Below are 23,204 nucleotides of genomic sequence, written 5' to 3' on the forward strand. Positions count from 1 at the left end.
AACACAGCAACAAGCGCTCTCTGGCACCCACTGCAGGCTCCTTCACAGGCCTTTCTGCCCACGACCCCCCCTCCAACCCCGCGCGTTTCCTGAGGGGCTGCTAAAAACCACAAATACACCAGCTCCCAAGACTTACAGCCATAGAACGGCTGGGGTTGGAAGGGGCCTTACAGCTCACCCCGCTCCAACGCCCCGCCATGCGCAGGGACACCTTCCACGAGCGCAGGTTGCTCAAAGCCCGGCGCTGAACACCGCCAAGGGCGGGGCTTTGGCTCCCCCGCGGCCAAGCCCGCCCTCCTCACCGGGCGGGCCCGGGCGGCCTTAGCAGGCGCGGGGGGCGGGCGCACCGGGGCGGTGCCTGCCCTCGGCCCTCGGAGCCGGGCCCGGCAGCAGCGGCGAGGCGGGCGGAGCGCGCCCCCCAGCGGGCGCGGCGCCGGTGGTGCGGCCGCCCAGCGCCATTACCGCCGCCCGGCGTGGCTCCTCCCGACGGCGGCGGGCGCTCTGCGGCGGCGGCGGCAGGATGCTGGGGGTGGCCGCGGCGGCGGCGGCAGGGATGAACTGTAACAGGTAGGAGAAGCACGGGGCCGCCCGCCCCGTCCCGCCTCCCCCGGCGGGCGCCTGCGAGGGCGGCGCTTTGTCTCGGCGCGGCCCGGCCGCTGTCAGCGGTTGCTGCCCGCTTGCTCGAGCACCCCCTGCCCACCTCCGTTCCGGTGCCCCGGGGAAGGCGCTCTCCTTTGCTCCTCTGGGCGCCGTGCGCGGAGGAGGGCGGCGGCGGCGGCGGCCGTGGCCCCGGGCTGCGGCGGGTGGGCAGGGCGCTGGGACGGTGCGCTGCGGGGCTCGGTGAAGGAGCGGGGCCCCGCCACGGCTGGTGGTTTGCAGGCGGGCAGGTGAGCCGCCTCCTCCCCTCGCCCCGGGAAGTTCCCGTTTCTCGTGGAGCTTTCACCTTCCCTCCGGCGGCTCCGGGACGGGGCCGGCAGGAGCGGGCACGGCGAACCCGTGTCCTCTCATCCCCTCGGGGCTGCGTTCACCTGAGGAGCAGCGGGATGGCCGTGCGTCCTTGTCACAGCAAGCCGTAAATGGTACACAAACCTCGAGTGTAACCTGTTTTGGACGGAGTTTGAGGATGGTTTAGTGCCCCTGGCGTTAAGAGGCGGCCTTTCCTAGGGGACGGGGTTGTTCTAAAAGCGCGGTTCTGAGTAACCTCGGGTGTTTACGTGGTGAGATTCGTGCAGTTTTATGCCTATCCCACAATTATGGAGTAGTCATATCTTGGGGAATGGTTAATGGGGATGGGTTATGGAAAGCAAAGTCTCTTCTGCTCCTCGTCCCGTGTTTCAGAGCCTCACCCGCTGTAGTTATTTCTCAAGAAGAAACGTCCCTAGTTAAAGCACTTGGCAAGTGCTGCACTAATAACGGCAAAACCTGGGGTTGCGGGAAGGGAAAAGAGTGACTCGTAGCAGGCTTGGGCTGCGGGCTCCGGACGTCACCTGGTGTCCAGACTTTAGCCTGGCTAAAGACTGCTTTATCTTTCCCGTGCCCGGTTTCTACCGCGAGCCCCTCCAGCTCCACACCACGCCTTTGAAGGAGAGCTGTGTCAGCAGTGAAGGCAAACCGAGTCGGGGCCACTGTGGTGGGCAGTGCTGAGCTGGCCCTGCTCCCGGGTCAGCGCCCCGCTAACGGTGGGTCTCACCAGCCTTGGCCAGCTTCAGCGATAGCTGCTGAGACTGCATGCTGAGGAAAGGATGACAAAGTGATTCAGATGTCTGTGTGTATGAAGGTAACTTTTTTCTTCACTCATTCTAAGTTGCAACCCACATCTCAGTGGGTGATAGGTGTTTCTAGGCCAGGCTTCTTTCTGCATTCATAGAACCACAGAAAAGTTTGGGTTAGAAGGGATCTTTAAGCACATCCAGTTCCAACCCCTGCCATGGGCAGGGACACCTTCCACTAGACCAGCTTTCTCAAAGCCCTGTCCAACCTGGCCTTGAACATTTCCAGGGGTGGAGTATCCGCAGCTTCTTTGGGCAACCTGTGGCAGTGCCTCACCACCCTCATAGTGAAGGATTTCTTCCTACTATCTAATGTAAGTCTCCCCTCTTTCAGCTAAAATCCATTCCTCCTTGTTCTATCACTACATGCCCTTGTAAAAAGTTCCTCTTCAGATTTTTTATAAGCTACCTTTTAGTACTGGAAGGCTGCTATAAGATCGTACTGGAGCCTTCTTTTCTCCAGGCTGAACAACCCCAGCTCTCTCAGCCTGTCTTCATAGGAGAGGTTCTATTCCCAAAAGTGCCTGAGTGGTCAGTGTTTGTGCTGCGAGCATCAGCCTCTTGTGACTGCAAGGATCTGCGTGGCCTTCAGCCCCACACAGGTGCTTCAGCTCCAGTACAGAGCCTGCCTCGTCGGGTAAATAGAGCAATTGCGTATTTGGCATCTGTTTTGCTGAAGTTGTCAGGGAGCAAGCCAGCTGTCCTGCTGGTACACGTTTCCCAGAATATGAAATAGGCTACACCCCGGGCACAGCAAGGAATTTTGGGACAAAGTCAGGCTAGAGCCCACGCTTGCAGAAACTTGCTGAGGCGAAGCAGCAGAGCACTCTGGTGGGAGCCCACTTTGCTTAAAGCTGTCTAAGGGGAAGCTTTTTCAATGCAAAATGCACACCGTGGATCCAAAAGAAGAAAAGCGGGTGGCTAGCACATCCAGGGAAGCGGCATCCGCAGGGCATCCATCCTGGGATTGGCTGATAGCTTGAGCATCCTTCCTCCCTGGCAGCAGGGATGAGCCTGGCTGCTTCCCAGCTGAGCAAATCCTCCCATGGCTGAGAGTCGGGCTGGAGTCCCACTGCTGCTGCTGCACTCTCAGTATGAACTGCTTGCCCAGCAAGGGCTGGATATGGAGCCCCGTGTCTAAATAGGCCAGACCCCTCTGCGGTGCTGTTCCCACCAGTCATTTGGGGTGAATCGTTGTATCGAGGATGAGGGGCTCTGCTGCGGCTCAGGAGGTGGTGGTGCTGTGCAGTTGATTTTGGCAGCAGCGTGACTGGAGGGAGCTGCTGGCCAGGCAGGGAATGCTGCTTGCCTGACAGGGCACAGCGGGGACAGGCTGTGGGGTCAGCTCCAGAGAGGAAGCCAGTTGCAGGACTGCTGGCTGAAGGAGTTTTTCTTTAGATGATTCCAGCCTGTTGAGGTCAAACTAAAACAAAAGGGTAAGGTTTGTATGAGATACATTTCTGTTGGTAAAGTGTAGGGAGAGGAAATTAAAAATCTGTGCTCTTTCTTGTTTTGGTTCTTTGGGGAAATAAAAACCCAAACAAGCTAAAAATGCAAATGTTTCATTCAAAACCACTTTTTAACAAAAAGTGGTTCTCTCAAAGGCTTCCACAGCCTGAAAGTCCTAAGGGTATCAGATCTTTACTTTTTGCTCTGATTTAGAGAGTTCAAATAATCTTGGGAAATAAAAAAGGAAGGAATGATGTGAGGTCCGTCTCTTGGTTTGGTACACGGAAGAGCAGCAGGTCAATAGGTGCATGCATGGGGTTTGCTTTTGTCCTGGGAAATACTCTTAACTTTTTTGTTTATCTCCTTCACTTTATAGAGGCTTTTTTGAACTGGAGTGGCTGCTGCAGCTTTTGTTTTGCAGTTGAAGGAACTTGGAGGCTGGTGCTGAAACCTGGACACGCACTGCCCAAGGCACCCATCCCCACACCCACACCCATCTCACTCAGCATCATGCTGGGAGATGAGACTGCCCCAGAGGAGAGGGGTTTGTGCAGGGAGGGATGTGCAGTGTGTCCTATAGATGAGTCAGTGCTGGGTGGTGGGCTGTCATTTGGGATTGCTGGGTGCTTGCTTAGTATATGTCCTCTGAGTTTTGTGGGCAGCTTTTCCAGCTGGTTGTGCTGAGCTCGTTTTGATGTGTTATCGTTGGAATAAGTTTCTTAGGCATTTCAGAGAAAAAAACATCAGCTTGCAGTATTATTGCATTATTGTCTTAAGTTTTTGTAGTTTCCTAGCACAAACTCTTTAGTTTGTAGCAATAAATGCAGACCAACATGCATACAATACTGAACAAAGCAGGCTGCTCTTTATTTAGAGCGTAACTGCATTTGAAAAACTAGCATAGACTCATTGGATTTATAGCTCTTGATCTGCTGTAGTCTGTAAAGGTCAAAAATGTGGGCACTTTATAGTGTTGCTGGCTTTGATAGGGACTCCGTAAGTAAGAATCTAAATGCAATGCTGCACTCTGTCTCAGTTGTGATGCACAGATCTTTTTCTTAGAACTGTCCGTGTACAGTTACTGCCCAGGAACCGTTAATGGCCTGCAGTAGGCAGAGAATGGTTTTTATAGTTAACAAATTCTTTTTCAAGTTGCAATAAAATATTTATTTTTGAAGCACTTAAGGCAGGCTTTTCAGCTCCTGCAATTGTGGCTTTGTGCTAAGTGTGTGAGGTTAGACATCCTGATTCATCTGGGTTTTGTTCTTCTCCAAAGCCCGATTTAAAGGTTTTTCACTCCGTGGCATAATACAGTCTCTTATTACTTTACAATGTAGGGAGGCTTTAACTATTAGCTGTGCTAAAAGCAGCTTCATAGTTGATGGGGAGCTTACTCCTGTCAGGTCTTTCCATGATGACAGGTGCTAATGACAAGGAAAATTAGACTGACAGTCATGTTTTGATAGCCAAAGCCTTCCCTTGTATAAACTATCCATAGCATGAGCCAAGCGTCTGTGTACGTGGTCTGCTGTCCCTGTTGCGTTAGCAACGTGTTACAGTGCATGAACAGCTTGTGCAGAAGTGGTGGTGTTCAGGCAGCAAGGATGGGAAGGTCCTAATTCAACCTAACAATTAGAGAAAATGTAGCAAGGGAATGTGCTCTGGGGTTAATGCTTTTCTTCAAATTAGGACACTCCTTTGCAATTACTTCAGCACTTCCCTTCCTGCAGTGTCTTAAGTCTTTGTGAAAATGCTTACTTATGTTTTTTAAGCAGATAGAAGGAAAAAAAAAAAAAGATACTGTAATTTCCTTGACTGGTTTTGTGTGCCCTAGTAACCCTTGACGCAGAAGAGTTTGATGAGTTTGTCGTGGAGACCATAGGCAAGGTCCGGGGGGCAGACGCTGATGGTGTACTCAGTGACAAACTATTTATGGGCAGGGTGGACCTCTTGCCTGCAGTCTGAAACGGTGTTCCTGCGCAAAAATGGCATCGTCCGGAGTATCCTAGGGTGCGTAAAAAATAGTGTCACAACAAGGACAGCACCCAGGATGAGGTTTTATGCTAAGTGTTTTTCATCTTGTTTTCCCTTGTATTTTAAATAAGAAGTCCTTGAATTCCAGCTCTGATCGTCCATTTTTTCATTTATTAAAAGAACTCACCAGCCACTTCTACAGAATTCGATAGGAAGATGAGTCTTGAGTCACAGGGCTGTTTCAGTCACTGCTTGCATTAAATAGTGTGAAGAACTAGGAGCACACCAGTGGATGGCATTTTGATTGAGTAAACCCTAAACTGGTGGAAACAGCAGAGTTAAAACCTCAGTGTTTGTTGCTCCCACCATGGGTGGGAAGTTGGTGTGGATAATCTGAGAAACTAAGGCAATGTAATGATGTTATGAATGTTTCCTGGGTGGCCTGAGCAGCATGGGGAAGCTGCCATGCTCAGAATTATAAGGGTTTTCTGTACTGACACATTGTTTTAGTGTAGTTGGGGGCACCGAGAAAGACCACAGTAAAGCTGAGCAGTAACGCCAGCGAATACTTGGGAGGCAACAACATGGCATTGTGGCTCCTGTCCAGACCCCATGCTGATGCGCAACAGCTGTGGGATTGATGTGAGGAGAGACAACCACGCAGAGAAATAGCTTCAAATCTGCCCTGGGAGGGGGAAAGGAGGCATCAGTGCTCTGCAACGATTTGTCGCAGAGTCTTGGTCATCCCCTTGGCGCTGGGTGCTGCCCGGTGGGGGTGAGGAACTGGCTGTCAGCCTCTCGCCTCCCTGAGCCACAGCATCGCTGAGTCCTCCCTTGGTGTGTCCTGGCATGCTGTCTCTGATTTGGGAATGAAAAGCTAGAGCTTGGCAGGCAGGGCGGCACGGACTGCTAGCCAGTGTGGTCAGGGTAAGGCGGCCCCTGCAGATTCAGGGCTGAATCAGCACAGAAGATCTGCTTGCAAAACCCTCTGGTTTTGATGAATCTTCGTTGTGAGGAAACGCTTGCAAATAGGCTCATACTTCAGTTTGTAACCCCTCTACTGTTTTGATAGCAGGACAGGCTTAGGTTCTGTGACAGAGACACCAACATTTGCGCTGGATTAAGTAATTTGTTTTTGCCTGGGTCTGCTGGTAAGTGGGCTGAGGTTCACCCAGCAGTGATGATCTCCCAGCCCCAGCTCTGCCCAGTGTCACGAAGCAGGACACACCATATCTGGGCTGTGCCAGGGCAGCTGCTTTACCCGCAGGCGGCAATTACAGAGACATTTTAATTAAGCATGTGGTTGTGCTACAGCTGACCAGGGTGACTCGCACGCTCCCGTCCCACAACATCGCTCGTGCTGGCAATGGGAACCTGAGCCAGCTGAAAACCCATGGCGAGAGAGACTAGTAGATACATAGATTTAAAACTGATTTTGTCTCAGTCTGGATCGATTCCTTGATCTTGTGAGTGCTGGTGATGTCTGGGGTGAAGGGACATTGGAAAGGTGGACACGCCTATTTCGGCAGAAGCATGGATTTGTGACTGGGTCATGTTGCTGTGGTCCAGTGAGTGGTGTTATAGGTGGGGTCCTGTGAGGAGGTGCTGAGGCTCTAAAGAAGGAGGGAGCTGTGTTTGTTGACGGTCTGGGTTGGGGCTGTGGACTGCCTGTGGCCATCCTGGGTGCAGTGTTGGGAAGGGGCATGTTCATGCTCTGTGTACTGGAAGAGTTGTTGAAGGAGGATTGCCTGGGCAATTTTGCTTGCTGCTGTTGAAAGCACCCTTGAGTATTTTTTCTCCACAGCTTCTTGTCCCCCACTACAGCCCTGCCCGGAGGTAAACTATCACGGCAGTGGTTTTGTTACGGTTGTCACAGAACTAGTCTGCAGAATTCACCTTCAGAGGATTCGGAGGAAGGAGACCTTGTGTCTCATCGCCGTGACACATAGATATGGTTAGAGAGGGCACAGAGAATAGCAGCACATCAATACCTGTTTAAATCTACCTAACATTTGTTGGCAGGACACGACTTCATGATCTGAAGGTGCCCAGAGTCTTTTTTCACCTGTTGCTGTGAAGTCCAGAGGAACTGGATGCTATATATGCCCGCTTGTACTGTTAAGAAATAAAACGGAACAAGAGCTGTGCTTTTGAGGTCTTGCAGGCTGAGTCCCACCATCTAGAGACCTGGCTGTGGGACAGCCACAGTGCATGTGGCTGCTGGCTTGTTCTTCTCAAACTCTGTGCCGTAGAGACCAAGCAAGCTGCTGTGGAAAAGGGGGCTCAGTGGGAGCAGCCAGTGAGCTTCACCGGGGCCAAAAGGAGAAGGGCAGGAACCTCCTGAGTCTGACATTTCCATAGTACTTTAACCATGTCACTAAACAGCGTGTCTTTTCCTCCCTTCTCTGTTTCCTCAACTGTGTATACACAGTTGCATTAGAGAGGCAATATTCTGACTATATGAAAAAGGAATTGAAGTGGATCATTTTAAAGCTGCTGCTGTTAAGAAAAAGCTGACTTACAAAATCTTTGTTCCTTCATTCACATTTTTTTCCCTTTTTGTTAGCCAGCCTCAGGAAATGAGAACATTCTTTTGGCTTTCCGTGCCTGAGTCACATCTTATATATATCTATCTATATAAAAATATGTTAAAACATCTGGAGATGTTTGTTTCAGAGAAGTGCTTGTTTTGTATTAGGGTGTCTGAGCTTTAAATGTTTGTACAGAGTTGGATGTTTCCAGAGTTTCCCATACTTCTCTGGTTACAAGGATATGTGTATTTCTGTCAGAAAAGCCAAGGGAAATGTGCTGATAACCTAGGGAACATGCAAACAAGTAGGAGTAAAGCCTTTAAAGAAGGTGAGAATTTGCCTTTTTTTTTTTTTTTCTTACAAAAATTGAACTATCAAAGTACTTGTTTAATGTATCCAAATATGTAACTCTTTAATGTTTGCCAAGTATGTGTTTAAAAAAGAAAAGTGTGAGGAGGAAAATCCCAGTAGCTCTTCCCTTGTTCTTTAGGGGAAAAAAAAAAGAAAGGAAGTAATTCAAAGCCCTTTATACCCATCTCTGCCATGCAGGGAGCTGACGCTCATTTGGCTCTGGCAGTACTCTGAGTGCACGGCGAGGTCTCCCTGCCTCCCCCTCTGTCCTCCCACCGGGGTCACCCCGGGATCGTGAGACTTTGCTTTAAAAGGAAGAGAAAAAACCCACATTTAGTTTAACCAAAGGCCTAATGTTTAACTTTGGTGGGGGAGGGGGGATTTAGGAGAACGAATAACATTTCCACCCTTGATTGTTTAACTGAAACGGATGGGAGACCCCGGATGGTGTGTGCCGCTGGTGTCCATGCAGGGAAGGAGGAAGGGACATTGGCAGGACACGAGGGCAAGATTCTCTCAGGGGACTCCATCTACCTTGGCCACGCATCCTCTGGGCAGTCATGGCAGCTTCTCCTCCCACAGCTCGCACTGAAATGCCCTTGAGTTTATGGCTGGGATAAGAAACCTCTCACTGATCAAATATTTTGATTGCATCCTGGCCTTCCTGTTAGTTTCTTTGATCTTTTGTCGTTAGTGGATTATAGTGGACTTTCACAAGTCCTGCTTGTTGAAATAGTTGTATAAATATGGTCCATGGAGTAGGTGTTATTTACAAAAGTACTTTTCTCCCAGAAAAAAAAAATCCCACTACCTCCTTTTGCCTCTTCAGTATGCTTATTTGCCATAGTGCACCAAAGAAGTGTGATTTCTATTGTTACATCAAGTAATAGCAGCTTATGTTAATTGTTTGAAATGATCTAAAGGCCAGTGGGGATTATTGTTTTGGCTGATATCCTGCTGGTTCACTGTTTCAGTGAACACTGAAGAACTGTTTCAGGTTCTATAAAAGAAACCTGTAGAGCCAGGGCAGTCTCTGGGGAGACTGATGGGCTTGCAGCCCTCAGATGAATCGTTCTCTGTTGAAATCTCCAGCAATTACAATTTCTCTTTTTCCCAATGAGAAAAGGGTCTCCTTCTCCCTGGGCATCCTGCTTATGTGATGTCCTCTGTGAAATGGCATTGCTCAGTGCCACGCTGGAAGCTGTATGTCTTCAGGCAGCGGAATGAAGCACGAAGCTCTCTGGTCATCAGGCTGAGTTTAGCTTTGGAGTGTGGCCAGGGTGGCTGGGGGAGGAGTTGTGCCATAGCTTTGTAGCCAGATGAAGCAAGGAAGGAAGGATAAAATATTGCCAATGGCTGTGTATGGTGTAAGACCAGAGGTCAGAATTTCCAATCTTCATCTAAGCCCGAAAGCTGTGTTTTCTTTATTGTCCCACACAGGATGGGAATGATCACCCTGACCTCTCCAGTGGGACCTGGGGAGGGTCGAAGGGGGTTCAGCAGTGGTGGGTGTTTGATGTGCCAGGCTCTGCCATGGTCAGTACAGATCATAGCGTTATTCTCAAGGGAAAGCAGGATGCTCCTCGTTGTTGGCTAACACCTGAGGCAAGCCTCACCCAGAAAACATTGCTGCTCTTCACACCCCTCCCTTCCACAGCCTGCATTAACTGCTGGACTGGGGCTCTGTTTTGAAAAGTACAGGGAAAATGAAGTGCTATTTCAAGTGTCAAGTATTAAATGACACTGCTTCATTTTGACACAAGTGAAGCTCTTTGTGCTGGCGATTGCTTAGCTGGTACATGGCAAGGGGGAAATAACTTGGATTTCTTGTGTTGAATTGCATCAGTCACAAATGTGAAAATCAATATTTTTATCATTAGCATGCAGAGATGGGCAAACAGTAGAGTTAAGAGGATCCTTGACATCACTCTTGGGAAAATTGCTAGAACATGATAAAATGGCAGAGAATCCAGGAACAGTAATATTGTGTTATTACTCAGGTTTCATGAGAAAGCCTTCTGCTCACCTTGGGCTGTTTATTCATTTATAAATAGCTTTGTGAACCTGTATTGAAAAGAGACATTCGAGGAGTTTAATGCTGTTGCATGATAACAATGTCTTTTCAGAGCAGTTTCAGCGTGGACAGATTCCCAAGGGAGGCAGAATTACGAAATGAGTGTTTTCTGTCATCTGAGGTAAAATTGGTTTAGTTGTTTTTACCCAATGGATTTTGAGCTTTATGGTAGCTTGACTCATAATGGATTTTTGTTAAGTCCATAAAAACACAGTTTAAAGTGTGCAGCAGTGTTCCTTGCACACACATACAGAAACAAGTGCCGGAGCAAGAAACAAGAGCTCAGAGCAAGGAAGTGATGGGGCAGATGCCAGGTTGTAGATCCCCATGTGCCCAGCAGAGCCCTGTGGCCATCTCAGCCATCACTTGAATAGTTTGGGTGGTGTCAACATGCTGTTGGGAGGTCTTCTGGGGTGAGAAGTTGGGTTTCATCCCCCTAGAGGAGGGACCATGCCACTGAAAGCTGTCTTCTGGTGTCCCACCCATGCAGGCATGGAGGGTGATGATGGTACAAATGTCAAGTGGAGAATTTTTCTCTCATATGCTGAGTAATGCTCCTTGTTTGATTTACACTATAGATATTTATCAGTTCCCCCTGCCGCGGCGAATGGAGAATACAATGAGAAACTGCTGAGTCCAGATTTTCTAACATACCATTAATCCCTTTTCATGAAAGTGTATGTAGAATGAATAGGGCCTTAGCTCCAGAGCAAAAGGTTTTCCATCATATTTGGAAAAACAAAGTTACCTCCTCTGTATTCATGGTTTGAATGATAATGTTCTTGTAGCTGGCCTTGGGGATGTAAGAGAGGCAGGGTCTAACTGAACTAATTAGAAGGAAATCCATAGTTGTCATGCTAAAAATACGTTTTTCTTCATAGCATGGAAATACTGAAGTTCACCTAAAGTTCGTGTTGAACCAAAGCTTAATAAGCCCAAAGTGCTTGTGCCGTCAATATCCATCCAATATTTCGAACTGTAGTGCTGAATTAGTGCTTGAGTGGAAATGTTGCAAGGATATTAATGTAATTGAATTTACTGAAACTTTTTAATATGCTTTTCTCCTTACAATATTATCAGAAATCAAGGAGGACAAGGAGCTCATCATATTTGTCTCAAGTATTCTTGTCTTAAAGGAAACATCAGAAATTTACAGAGAGGATCTACTTGGGTTTCAGAAATTCATGGACAATGAAATGTATCCAAATAAAAATAATTGGATTCATTTATTTAGTCTGAAGACAATATAGTCCTGCTTATGCAGAGCACTTGAGTTAAATTCCTGAGTTCACTCGGGTCACGTTATGAGTTTGAATTGTCATTTCCTTGGAGCCAAGAGCTCAAGTGCGCGGAGCTGGCATGATAAACATCTCCACTAACAGGGCCTGGGTTCACCCTCACTGTCTGTGGCTCACATGGGGACTAAACTGTATCTGTTCCTCTGTATTCCCTTCATAAGCTTTTTAATGAGATGCATGTGAGATATATTTCAGCACATGAAGTATTGAAACCAACCAAATAGGTAAGAAGAATGGCAGGAGAAAATGTAGATTTGTTTGTTTGTTTTTTTTAAAGTGATTCTAACATAAATTATTCCACAACTCTTCATTGTGTACAAGCAGGTGTTGCAGTAGGATGTTGTCTCCAAAATATTATTCACAATTGCCTGGTCAGGTGTATAAACAAACACAGGATGCCACTACTGAAGTTTTTCTTCCAAAGCAAGAAATGCACCTGTGAGAATGACTAACATTTTAAAACCTCAGTAGATGATGGTATGGCATCAAAAGTACTGTGGCAAGGGGAAGCTGAGGAACAGTGACAGCATCTGGGGATATCCAAATAGAAGGCATTGGTTTGCAGCTTGCCTAGTGGCATGGGTGTGAGAACCCTCCTGGCAGCCTTTGCCAAGTGGTGATATGCCACCTCTCCTGTCTCTTACCAGCACCAGAAGAATTTTTTTCCTTATGTACCTTACAATTTTTAATTACTTTATGGCATGCTAGGATGTTTGGTTTTCCAACAGCTCAGGTGTATCCTGTTTCTTTGCTTCTTTAAATACGCAATTTCTATGCTAACAGGTGTATGATGTTGCAGAGAACATCTTCAATGTTTCATCAACCCAAACCACGGCAGTGGCTTTCTCTTCCTCTTCAGCACTCAGGTGTGAGGTCACACTATGAACTAGTTGCACTCATAATTTACATACGGAGGGAGAAGAGAGAAAACTGCAGCTGAAGTCGGGAATTGTTTGCTTATTCATTAGTTATGAAGAGGCAGACTGAGATCATTTCTAGCTAGCTGGCCAATGTGCTGCTGCTTGCTTCTCTTGAGCTATCTTTGCGGTCACTGTTTGCATCACCCCTCTGGCTATATATTTTGGGAGGTGAGGCCAGCCACCAAGGGAGGATGAAGATTAAATTGCCCCACATTTTTTTTCCAGGCATATAGGAGAATTTTCTGAGAATACAGAAGTGTCTTTTACTGGGGAAGAAATGTGTCCACCTCTCAAAATTGGGGGACTGTGACTCAGAAAGGGGTTTTCTGCATTTCTATGTCGAGAGGGAAATCGAGATGGACAACCAGCTGCATTTAGCATTTTTTTCAAATAGAGCAGCTTTGCAGAGGTATTTTAAAGCATGGGGGCAACTTCCTTTTTTGCTGCTTGACAGTGATACAAAACCACCTGAGTAACAGGGTTTAAGAATACCCTGTCTTGTTTCCCCCGCAACACTTCTTGAACTCTATAAAGATGTAATTTTTGTCTTTCCTGACTCCTAGACATGGAAGCTTGTTAGGAATGGATACCAATTTGTCCTGGGACAAAAGCTATCCGTGAATGAGCCCTAAGGTTTTACTATGACATCCCACTTGCTGTTGCTGTTGTCACGTTAATAGCTGCTCAGTCAGATGAGAGTTTTGTAGCTTAGACAGGAACTGAATTTCTAATGGGGAAAATAAACTCCCCGAAAAGAACAAAAAAAAAAAAAAAAGGAAGTTTTGATTAAAAAAATGGCTGTCCTGATTTATCCTTTTGCCAGCTTCTATAGTAAAGTTTGAAATCATTACCTGTCAGAAATATAGGTGATTTTCCCTTACTCAGAATCAAGTACATTTCAGATCTGCAGGGGTGAATAACTAACTTCAATAAAAATAGTTTAGTGGAGCTTGTGACAATTCCTCAGGACTGCATGCATATAAATACGGAATTCTGCACCAGTTGAAGGGAAGAGTCACTTATCTTCTGCACGTTGTTATGAACAGCCTTCCAGTACCTGAAGGGGGCCTATAGGGATGCTGGGGAGGGACTCTTCATCAGGGACTGTAGTGACAGGACAAGGGGTAACGGGTTAAAACTTAAACAGGGGAAGTTTAAATTGGATATAAGGAGGAAATTCTTTCCTGTTAGGGTGGTGAGACACTGGAATGGGTTGCCCAGGGAGGTTGTGAGTGCTCCATCCCTGGCGGTGTTAAAGGCCAGGTTGGATGAAGCCTTGGGTGGGATGGTTTAGTGTGAGGTGTCCCTGCCCATGGCAGGGGGGTTGGAATTAGATGATCTTGAGGTCCTTTCCAACCCTAACTATTCTATGATTCTATGAACACAGAAATACCCCAAGCTGTATATCTGATCACTTGATCATTTGCTTTTATAATGTTTCTCATAACATGTGCAAATGCTAGAGGTTAGTGTGATTAACTGATTAGGTTAAGGCAGCAAGGCTTTCCCAATTCTCTTGAAGCCAATTGAAATTCTATTGTTCTCTTTAATGGGGTTTGGTTTAGACTCAAGGGCCTGTAAGTGGAGCCTCGGTGGCCACATAAGACAAAATACCTGCAAATACTTGGAAAACAATTCTGTCAGCTTTGAAGCCTTGCTTCTGTGTATGAAGTATGGGGATGTTGTTTTGAGTTAGTTTTGTCTGGATGTTACAAGAAGTTCTGTCTCAGAACAGTTACAGCTTGGGAGGATATTTTCCTAATCTATTGTTTCTCATATTTAAAGAAGATCAGGTGCTTGCTGGATAAATGGATACTGTATGCCTGCCCAGTGTTAGATCCCTGTGCCCACAGATAAACACCTTCAGTTGAAGTTGTCCCAAGTTGGATTTTGCACCTAGCAAAGAGTATTTTGTATAGTTCATATCTTGCTTATAAGTAGTAACTAAGGCTGTTTCAGTTTGTTTTTTTTTCATACAGAAGACCTGAATTTAATTAATAAGTGATCATTGTACTATATAGTTTTACTTACAGTTTTTCAAGGGGATGGCAACTCCCTTTCATTGCCCTAATTGGGTTTGCATAGTTTAGCAAACCATTATGCAAATGGCAATGTGAGAAAGAAAACGAAAGTCTGGATCCGCAGGCTACAAAAAGTGAGTCAGTGCAGGTCTGCTTGCTCAGAGTGTGGCACCCAAATGTCAGTTCAGTTTCAGTGGTACACAGTGGGGTGTTATGAAGTTGTGTATTAACCCAGTTCACTGCTAACTGGTAGAATTTAATTTGCATTTATAGCACAGCGTCCACTTGGCTGATGACCTGCACATTGTTCTTTCAGCTTTGGTGCAAACAAAATGGTTACAGATCAGTAAGCAAGAAGGAGGTGCCTGCTCATGGAAGCCTTCAGTGGTACCCGGGGCGAGCCCTGGCGGGTGAATTTTACAGCAAGTGTGTTTCATTTGTGAAAGGGAGCTGAGGTTTGGGTTGGCACTGGAGTTACTACTGCGGGTGGAAGGGAGTGGGGTGAGTTGGAGCCCATGGGACTGTCAGCCAAACTGACTCTGGCAGAGGTGATGTCTAGGTGATGTCCTGGGTCTGGTGTGAGAACTGGTGGTGCTTTGCAGTAGTTACGTTTTGACAAGGCCAGAGCTCCCCTTCAAGAAAGGGAAGGCGGGGGAGAGGTGCTGGGCCCTGTAGCAGTGGTTAGTGAATGATACACATGAATAAAACAGCAGCAGGGAAGATGGCATTTACGTATTAACATGGTTGGGGGAGGTTAATCGCTTACAGTACATCCCACAAGCAGCAGGGCCCTGAAATGCCTGTGGCCGACCACTTTGAAACTAAAGATGTTAAAGAGGAAGAAAGGTAACACTTTTATTGTCAAAGTCGCTGTGTTTTCTAAGGTGCCTGGTGTATTTGTATGTCATGGTCAATGTTTCTGGGGCATTATGCCAGAATTCTTCAGTGACATTAGGAAGAGCACATTGGGATTTAATGGTAAAAACAGGGTTTCTGTTCACCACTTCCCCATGAACCAGACTGAATTCTGGACAACTGTAATGATTTATCCATTAGGTCACTGAAACCATAATCTCTGTATGTGTGCATTGCATTGTGTTTGTGTTCCTAATCAATTTATGCTGGTGCTTTCTGCTAACTGCTGAGCACCAGGTCAGACTGCTCAGAGCTACCTATTGTCATCTCCTTTATAAATACATGTGGAGAAGCCACCTTCCAAAGGGGATAGTTGCAGGGCAGTGTTAGAACAGAAGACCTGCCACCACTGGCAGCAACCAAATGGAGCAACCAAATATTAAACAGATGTTTGGACCCTTGGGTTTTGCCCAGGGTCCAAATTCAGGAAAGAATGTCTAGCTTCATATGTATTACATGTTATCTGTCCTCTAAATATTTTCCTGAGGGAGGATTATAATGGTGATGTTCTCTGATGGGTCATCCAGGTAGGAATCCAGACATTTGTATTTCTAGAGCATGTTGTGCATGGCCTTAACATTTGACATGCTGTCATAGAAGTACAGGCTAGCATTTTTAGATACGTTTTAGTCCAGTGAACAGTACTGGGAAATTTCATAGATACTGTAAATGACTCTGATTCCTATCCCAGTTTCTGAAAGAAAAAATAGCTGGTGATGTTCAGGGACACACATTATGTGTAAATTAAGTGCGGCTTATGGCTGGGCTAACCCCATGTACGATGCCGCTTGGTGGGACAGATGTGGTCAGGCGCAGTTCCGAATGATCTCTCTGTTTAATTGCGCAAAGCATGCAGCACAGTTTATGCCAGCTGTGGGAGTACTGAAGATAACTTCTTCTTAGTAGGTTTTATACTAAGACAGGTCATGTACCAATAGTTTTAATTTAAAGCTTATTTGATCTGTGTAGGAGAGTTTATAGTGGGTTGGTACTTAGCACTGTGTAGCACATCTGATCCTGCCTGAGAAGCTGTGAAAAGGGCTATGCATAAACTGTGTCGCTGAACTGCCATTTCAAGGTGATTGCAGCCTGCTAAAGGTCAGAGAGCAGGACCAGGAATGGTATACAGATTTTCTTCTTGTTGTTTGTTTCGGAAAAGAGAGCTTAAAAGCAAACAGACAGAAGCAGCAAACAGACAGAAGCAGCAAACGGACATTTGCTTTGCCAAATGCCTTGCTCATAAGAACATGAGCAAATGAGATGCTCTTGAACTGGCATCCATGTCCTGCCTTATGGCAGAAAAACAGTCTCTGTTGTTCCTTAGAGGTGTCTGTTTTACAGCTGCTTTGTTTTTATACCCTCAGTTATAGGTTGATTGGGCTGATTATTCTGCATTTGGGAAGGTGCCTGTGAGCAGTCTAAGCATACATTAATGATTGGCCTGAGGGTAAAGCAACCTCTTCCACCCACTGGAGTAGAGGATGTTGCTCTGAACCCAAAAGTATGGTATTCTCCTCTGGCTCCTGTTCGGAGGGTGATGGTAGCATAGCACAGTCCCTGCAGTAACATTAATCCTTCCCTTGGGGTAGGTGAGTGCTATTTGGCATGGTTGGGCTATATACATTCCTTACAATTTTATTAAAAAAAAAAAAATCATCTTTCTACTGTACTTTATCCAAGTACAAATAAAGTGTTAGCAAAGGTCTCCATAGCTTAAAGGAATTCAGCAGGAAATCCTGTGGCTGAGCTGACCACAAGGAAAATTTTATCTTCTTTGTCTTTCTTCCCTTTTGCCTGTAACTTCCAGTATCTAACTGCTGTTCTATGGTTCCTGGCAGTGATAGTTAAAGCTGAGGGCTGATTACATTTTTATTTTTATTATCTTTTAGCATCTATAGGCTGAAAGTCAGGACATGGAAAGACCAGAATTTAAAGTAACTTCGAGTCACTGTGCGTGTGTTCTGTGTGGAAATCAGAGTTAATTCCAAGTTTTAGGTACAGGATAATTTGCAATAATTTAAATCTGGATAAATTAAAAGAGGCTTTTCTGTAATGATTCCAGGAAGAGAAGGCTCTGGGTTATGAGTCCCATTTTGGGAACTGCTGAGTATCTGAAGCCTCTGTTATTCATTTCAGGAGAAGTTCAGATAAATTTCCCCAGCCATCTTTTTGAAGGTGCTCCCTATGGCCTCACTTCTATTTCACATAATGTATTTCATATAATATGGGTGTATATCTGGCTGTATTACTGTCTTGAATCCATTTACTGGAATTCCTGTGCTTTTTTTTTCCAAGCATTTACTGCTAACCACTAATAAATCTGGAACATATTGGGACTTGGTGGGATGTTGGGTTTTCCAGGATAAAACTTCATTGTTTCCTGTTACAGGCTGTGGCTGGCAATTACCTTCCCCTCCCTCCCACCCTCAGTCATCTGAAGTCTCCTCTTACTGCACCAGCTCTTTCTATCAAGCTGTCCCTGCTCGTTGCTGCCTTTGTCCCCTTCTTCCCAGGTTGTCTCTTCCCAGGGTGATCCTGCTAGAAGATGGTCCGGAGTGGTGGTGAAGGCTCCTGGTACAGGCTCCTTCAAATCCCATTTGAGCTGCTTCATCTGCAGTGACTGCAAGAAGTTTTAAGTGACTTGAAATGGCTCACAGGAACAGCCAAGGCCCCAGTCTGAAAGATAAAATTTGAAGTGAATTGGAGTACATGCCCAAGACCACATCTTTTACTAAATTCTTGTTTTCATGTGTCCTTTTTGTTGGTTTTTTTTTTTTCTTCATTTAAAATCTTTAGGATGGTGTCTTTTCTGTAACTGCCCACTGTATTTGAAGCTCTCACGTAAATGTATAAAAAATGTTAGAATCGTTGAAAGGTTTGGATTGGAAGGGACCTTAAAGATGACCTAGTTCCAGCCCTGTCATGGGCAGGGACACCTTCCATTAGACCAGGTTTCTTTTGTGTTTCTTAAATCCTTAGTTGTCGCAGACACCAGCATTAAGCAGTGGGTTTCTCGGCTGCAATCTGGCCAGGTCTCTCTTCATGGGGTTTATATTCACAATCATGAGAGAAATGAAAGGTGACAGAATGCCCCTGCTTTTCTCCCGGTGCCCCTACTCACTGGTTGCAGCATGGCAGAGCTGTACCCAACCCCTGCAGCGATGCAGTGGTACGTGGGGTGAGGAGGGAGCAGGGTGCGTGGGAGATGCTGCAGGGAGGTGGACTCCCATGGCTGAGCTCCCAGCTGCCGAGTGTGGTTTTGTCTTGGGTTGCTTTTCTTTTTGAATAAAGACTTCCTTTGCATTTTTTTTTTTTCCCTGAAGTTGAGGGAGCCCAAATTGTTTTTCCATGTGTGGTTTCTCTTTTTCTTTCTGTCAAAAGAACTAGTGGAAAATTTTTAAAGTATTATTCAAAGATCTTGATTTTTTTTTTTTTTTTTCCCCTCTAGGCTTACTCTTGACTTTGGACTGATGCCTCGTTTTTCAGTAGCAGATCAGAGCTACTGAAAAAGGTTCCAGCTAGACCAACAAAATAACTTTTTATAAATTAATCTTAGACTCTTTTAATACCTTGAGATGGATAATTGTATGTTACTGGCATTGCCATGATCTAAAGATGGTATTAAAATAAAGATGCTTTGGGCTGGCACTTTCTTGCTGTCCCGAATGAATTCTGTTACAGGCTGTGTTCAGAATAACTTGGCATCCTTGCAGCTCTGTATTACTTAGAAAGCAAGAAAGTAAATTTTGGAAGTAACTTCTTTCTATTATTGGAATATCCAGTGCACAAAATTAGTGTTTACTTTTTGCTAGGCACAACTTCTGGGGATTTCTGTTTCTTCTGCTAAATCGTGTGTTCAAGTTAGGGTGGTGATGGTTCTTCTGAATGAATTACATCAGGGTTTCTTTTAGCTGTATGGCAGCAGTATTTTCAGATGAGTTCTTAAGTTTTGAATGTTTATGGAAGTCACAGGTTAAAGCACTTTTCCTCCTAGGGCTTATGTTTTTCTCATCTATTCTTATAATTGGTACAAATGTGTAACTTACCGTAAGGGTATGAATTAAGAGGAAAAAATAAGTATATAATTCTCCTAAGAGTTCTGTTATTGCCCTTACTTTTCTACATTTGACCTATTTTCCACACAGATAAGTGACCTGTACTTTGCCTCACACATGACGTTAATGTTTATGCTTATTTATATGCTGAGTATTTGATGTGCTGTTGAACTTCATGACTTGCTGGTTCTATAGCAGGTAGAAGTAAATGGAAGTAGAAATGGGGAATGGCTGTTGTCAGAGGAAGCACAAATGAATGATGGGCCAAAAAACCACTGCAATTATTACTGACTTTAGACCTCAGTTTTTAACTTCTTGTTAAGTGTATGCTGTGATAGTAATTTTTATCTGAATATGATTGTTTATATGCATAACACACTTCATGTGTGACCTCTGTTTGGATTGCTTTTAGGAGCCCTGTGAATGCTCCTTCTTCACATTCTTTCATGAAGGGTGTGTGTACACAGAGGGTTTAAAAATTACTTTTAGAGGAAAAAAATTCTGACAAATACCACACCCTCTTGCTGCAAAGAAGCCTTGTGCTGTTTTCCTTTGGTTATGTTTCCTGTTGTTTTCTTTTTCCTTCCTGAGGTGCATGCTACCTGAAAGTTGCCCTGGAGTATTTAGTGGTGGTGCTGGCATAAGAGCCTGTATGATGAGCCAATACATTCGATGTATCCGTATCCCTTTTGAATCAGTGTTGAGTTGTGCATGGGATCATCCTTGAAGTTAAACCTAAAAAATTAGGTTTAAATCCAAACAGTGGTGCTTATCCCAGTTTAACCAAGTCAAATTGAAACAGCTCTTCAACCACTGCAGCCTTCATATGTTAACAGATGTGCCCTTCATTTTTACAGAGCCCACAAGCAGCATTTCTGCTTGTGGCTTCGTGAGCAGGTAGGGTAGAACTTGATGTGATCCTTATCTTGGTCCCTGCCAAGGAGAGCAGGCTGTCTGGGGACAACTTACCTTGGGTGGGAATTTGGAGAAGACTAGGTGAAATAGAAAAGGGAATGGTGGGAATGCAAAGATAACAACCTCCTGCTACTTCACTCTGGTCTTCATGTTCTGTCTACTTCACCGTTTGCCTGTAAATCTCTTGAGCTGGCATCAGACTGAGTGCTTGGGTCTTAGCAGTTGTCTGCTGGTTGTTGATGTGCATCCTGCTTCTGGCACCAGGTCGCCAGTGTCACCATGTTATCTGGCACAAGGGTCTTCAAAGCAGAGTGTGCACTGGATGATGCATTGGGGTACAGGAAGAAAATACTAAGACTTCAGTAGTACCTGCTCATAATTTATAAATGAATAAATGTACATATATTGGGGTGGTACACTAAAAGTTTTTTTTTTTTACTAATGGATGTACATGATCAAAATAGTTTGGAGACCAAAGCTCTAGCAGATGGAAAATCAGTTTTCTTTTTAACTCTATTTGCCACGTGATTATGGCTCTGCTGTAAATTCAGCCCTCTGCAAGTACAGCATCCTCCTAGCTTTTAGACACTGTGTAATGAAATGAATTCCCCAGGTAATCTGGCTGAATACCAGCTCTTCTCCAGCAGATGTAAATGAAAGGGTCTGGCTGAAAGAGAAGCATGCTTGCAGCCTGCCTCTCCAATGCAATTAATTGAAATGCATCCACGTGATCTCTTCATTTTGAGTTGTCTGGGAGCTGGTTGGTTTCCCAGTGCAGGCGAAAGAGCTGTTTTCTTCTCCTGAAGTGAAATGCCTGGTATCTGATGCTCAATTCACTGAGGCCAGTCAAAGGAAGGAAAGGGAATGGGCACAGCCAGGCAGCAGGGGGACTGAGGCAGGGGGACATGAGCATGGTGCCAAAATTTGCATGGCAGGCTGGTGGGGTGCAGCAAATGCAGAGGTGGGGTGACTTGGGTGGCATCACTGCCGGTCCATCCTGCTGTGTATTCCTCCTGTCCTGCTGCAGGAGGAACTGTTCTCTTGGAGCAGTTCTTCCCTGCCCTCTCAAAAATGAAAAAGCAGGAAGGAGCCTGCCAAGGCCCTTTTCAGAACGGCCTCTGGCAGGGCACAGCAGTGGGAGCAGGGTCTTGCTCCTGGTGTCAGGTGTATGAGCTCTGGCTAAACCCTATTTGGAGTCATGAACGTGGGTTTGTGCTTATGTGGCCCAGGCAGCACAGGGAAAGCCTTTTGCTCCTGTTTACACTGCCTGGTGCAGAAACTTGGGCAAAGGTGTAGGGAAAAGGAGCGGGATGGATGGACAGGTGGACATACCTTGTCTAGCTGTGTTGCAGTGGGTGCTTTCAGGGCTGACTAGTAAATGCCAGAGCCCTCCATCTCCCAGATGGGAGATGGGTTGTAAATCCAGCTGCGGTGGGACTCATGAGCTTGACAGGCTTGAAGTCCTTCTCTTTTGCTTGAGTTAAAACTACCCGTTTTTTTTTTTTTTTTTTTTTCCCTGTCTTTTTATCTAAACAGCATTTCTGCTTAGAGCATACATCCAGGCTTCAGATGGCCTGAGGTGAGGATGCAAGCCCAGAGCGGGATTTGGTCCCCTGTGCTGCACCTTCTTTCACTCGTGGACCTTTCATAAATGGTGCTGCCCCTGTCTCACACCACCTCCCTGACTTACAGGAGTGCTTGAGGGCAAATAGTTTAAGGACCATGAGATGCTCAAATACTAGTGTCAGATCTGTACACTGTAGGGGAAGCAGCCAGTGAAGAACTGATAAGTAAAGAGATTAGTCATCTAGGGAATGGGTGCCTTGACCACTTCCTTCTTCCTACCTAAAATAAGCAAAATCAGGTAAAACTGCAAGAGGAATACAATTCTGGGATTACAGTGTGTTTAATATTCCGCAAGTGGAATTGCAAACAACAAAAAAAGTGTTGATGCTAAATTAATTCATTAGAATTTATTATCCAGTACTAAGCAGTAGGGTGATTGAACTTGATTTATAATGAAACTATTTTTGTTTCCCCTTAATGACTATAACCTGGTCTAGTGGAGGGTGTCGATGCCCATTTCAGGGTGTTGTAACTAGAAGATCTTACAGTCCTTTCCAACCCAAACCATTCTATGATCTTTTGAAGGGTATTCTTTTGCTCCTTACTGGCTTAAACATGTTGCACACAGTTCTGCCTCTCTGCTGCATGTAATGCTGCTCCTGCTACTGTAAAAGTGCTGATATGGAAAGTAAGTTCCTGGATAAGCCAGTGGATAAGAGAAAGAGGGTGCTGAGGAAGGAGGGGAGGGTGGACAGGGACCAGCAATCTGCCTGGGGGGGTTGGAAGGGAAGCTGGATTAGATACTAGGATGATTTCTGCAGATGCATGACCTCAGTGCTGTTGACCTGAAGGAGTGGAGGAGGTCTTGAGGCTTACTGTAGTGACACACAGGGCAGACATGTGGACTAGAAAGAACTGTTGCTTCAGTAGTAGTACTTCAGGCTATTATGGTCTTCAGAAAGCAATGTTGCATGTATTTCCTGTTGGTTAGAAAGTCCCTCTGCTTGGAGAATGTTAATTCTTTATATAAGTCTTTGGACTCTTAATTGTCTCCCAAAATAGGGTGGGAGAAGAGAGAGGGAAGCGGCATGGTGGGTGAAGTGGGAGGGCAAATGATTAACACAGATGTTGTCAGTGCTACACACATGGTACTAATTCCTCTTTCTTGTGCAGTATGCAAATATGGAGTTCCATTATTGAATAAAAACACTTCAAGGCAGTTTCCTGTTGAAACGCAGATTTATTCAAACTGGAGACCAGCTGATAATGTGAATGAAGTCCGATAATCAAATACTTATTCATAGGTAGGCTATCTGAATCAGAGAGCCTGCAGTCTCTTTCTGAGTCTTTTAAGTACTTTGCAGTC

At 45.6% G+C, this 23,204-nt stretch overlaps 1 protein-coding gene across 2 annotated transcripts in view; it reads left to right on the plus strand.

Moving 5' to 3' along the window:
* The first annotated feature begins 427 nt into the window (after positions 1-427).
* LIMS1 (LIM zinc finger domain containing 1) overlaps positions 428-23,204 on the plus strand; it is a 79,118-nt gene continuing 56,341 nt past the window's right edge. Inside the window, exon 1 of one of the 2 annotated variants that reach the window (XM_065677816.1) lies at positions 428-567. In XM_065677816.1, the coding sequence (XP_065533888.1) occupies positions 521-567 (47 nt within the window). In that variant the 5' untranslated portion in view covers positions 428-520. Of the gene's footprint in view, positions 568-6,577; positions 6,659-23,204 lie in introns of those variants that run through there. The other variant, XM_065677817.1, reaches the window with a different exon arrangement.

Source organism: Lathamus discolor, chromosome 4, assembly GCF_037157495.1.
Source record: "Lathamus discolor isolate bLatDis1 chromosome 4, bLatDis1.hap1, whole genome shotgun sequence".
In the NCBI taxonomy this organism is placed as follows: domain Eukaryota; kingdom Metazoa; phylum Chordata; class Aves; order Psittaciformes; family Psittacidae; genus Lathamus; species Lathamus discolor.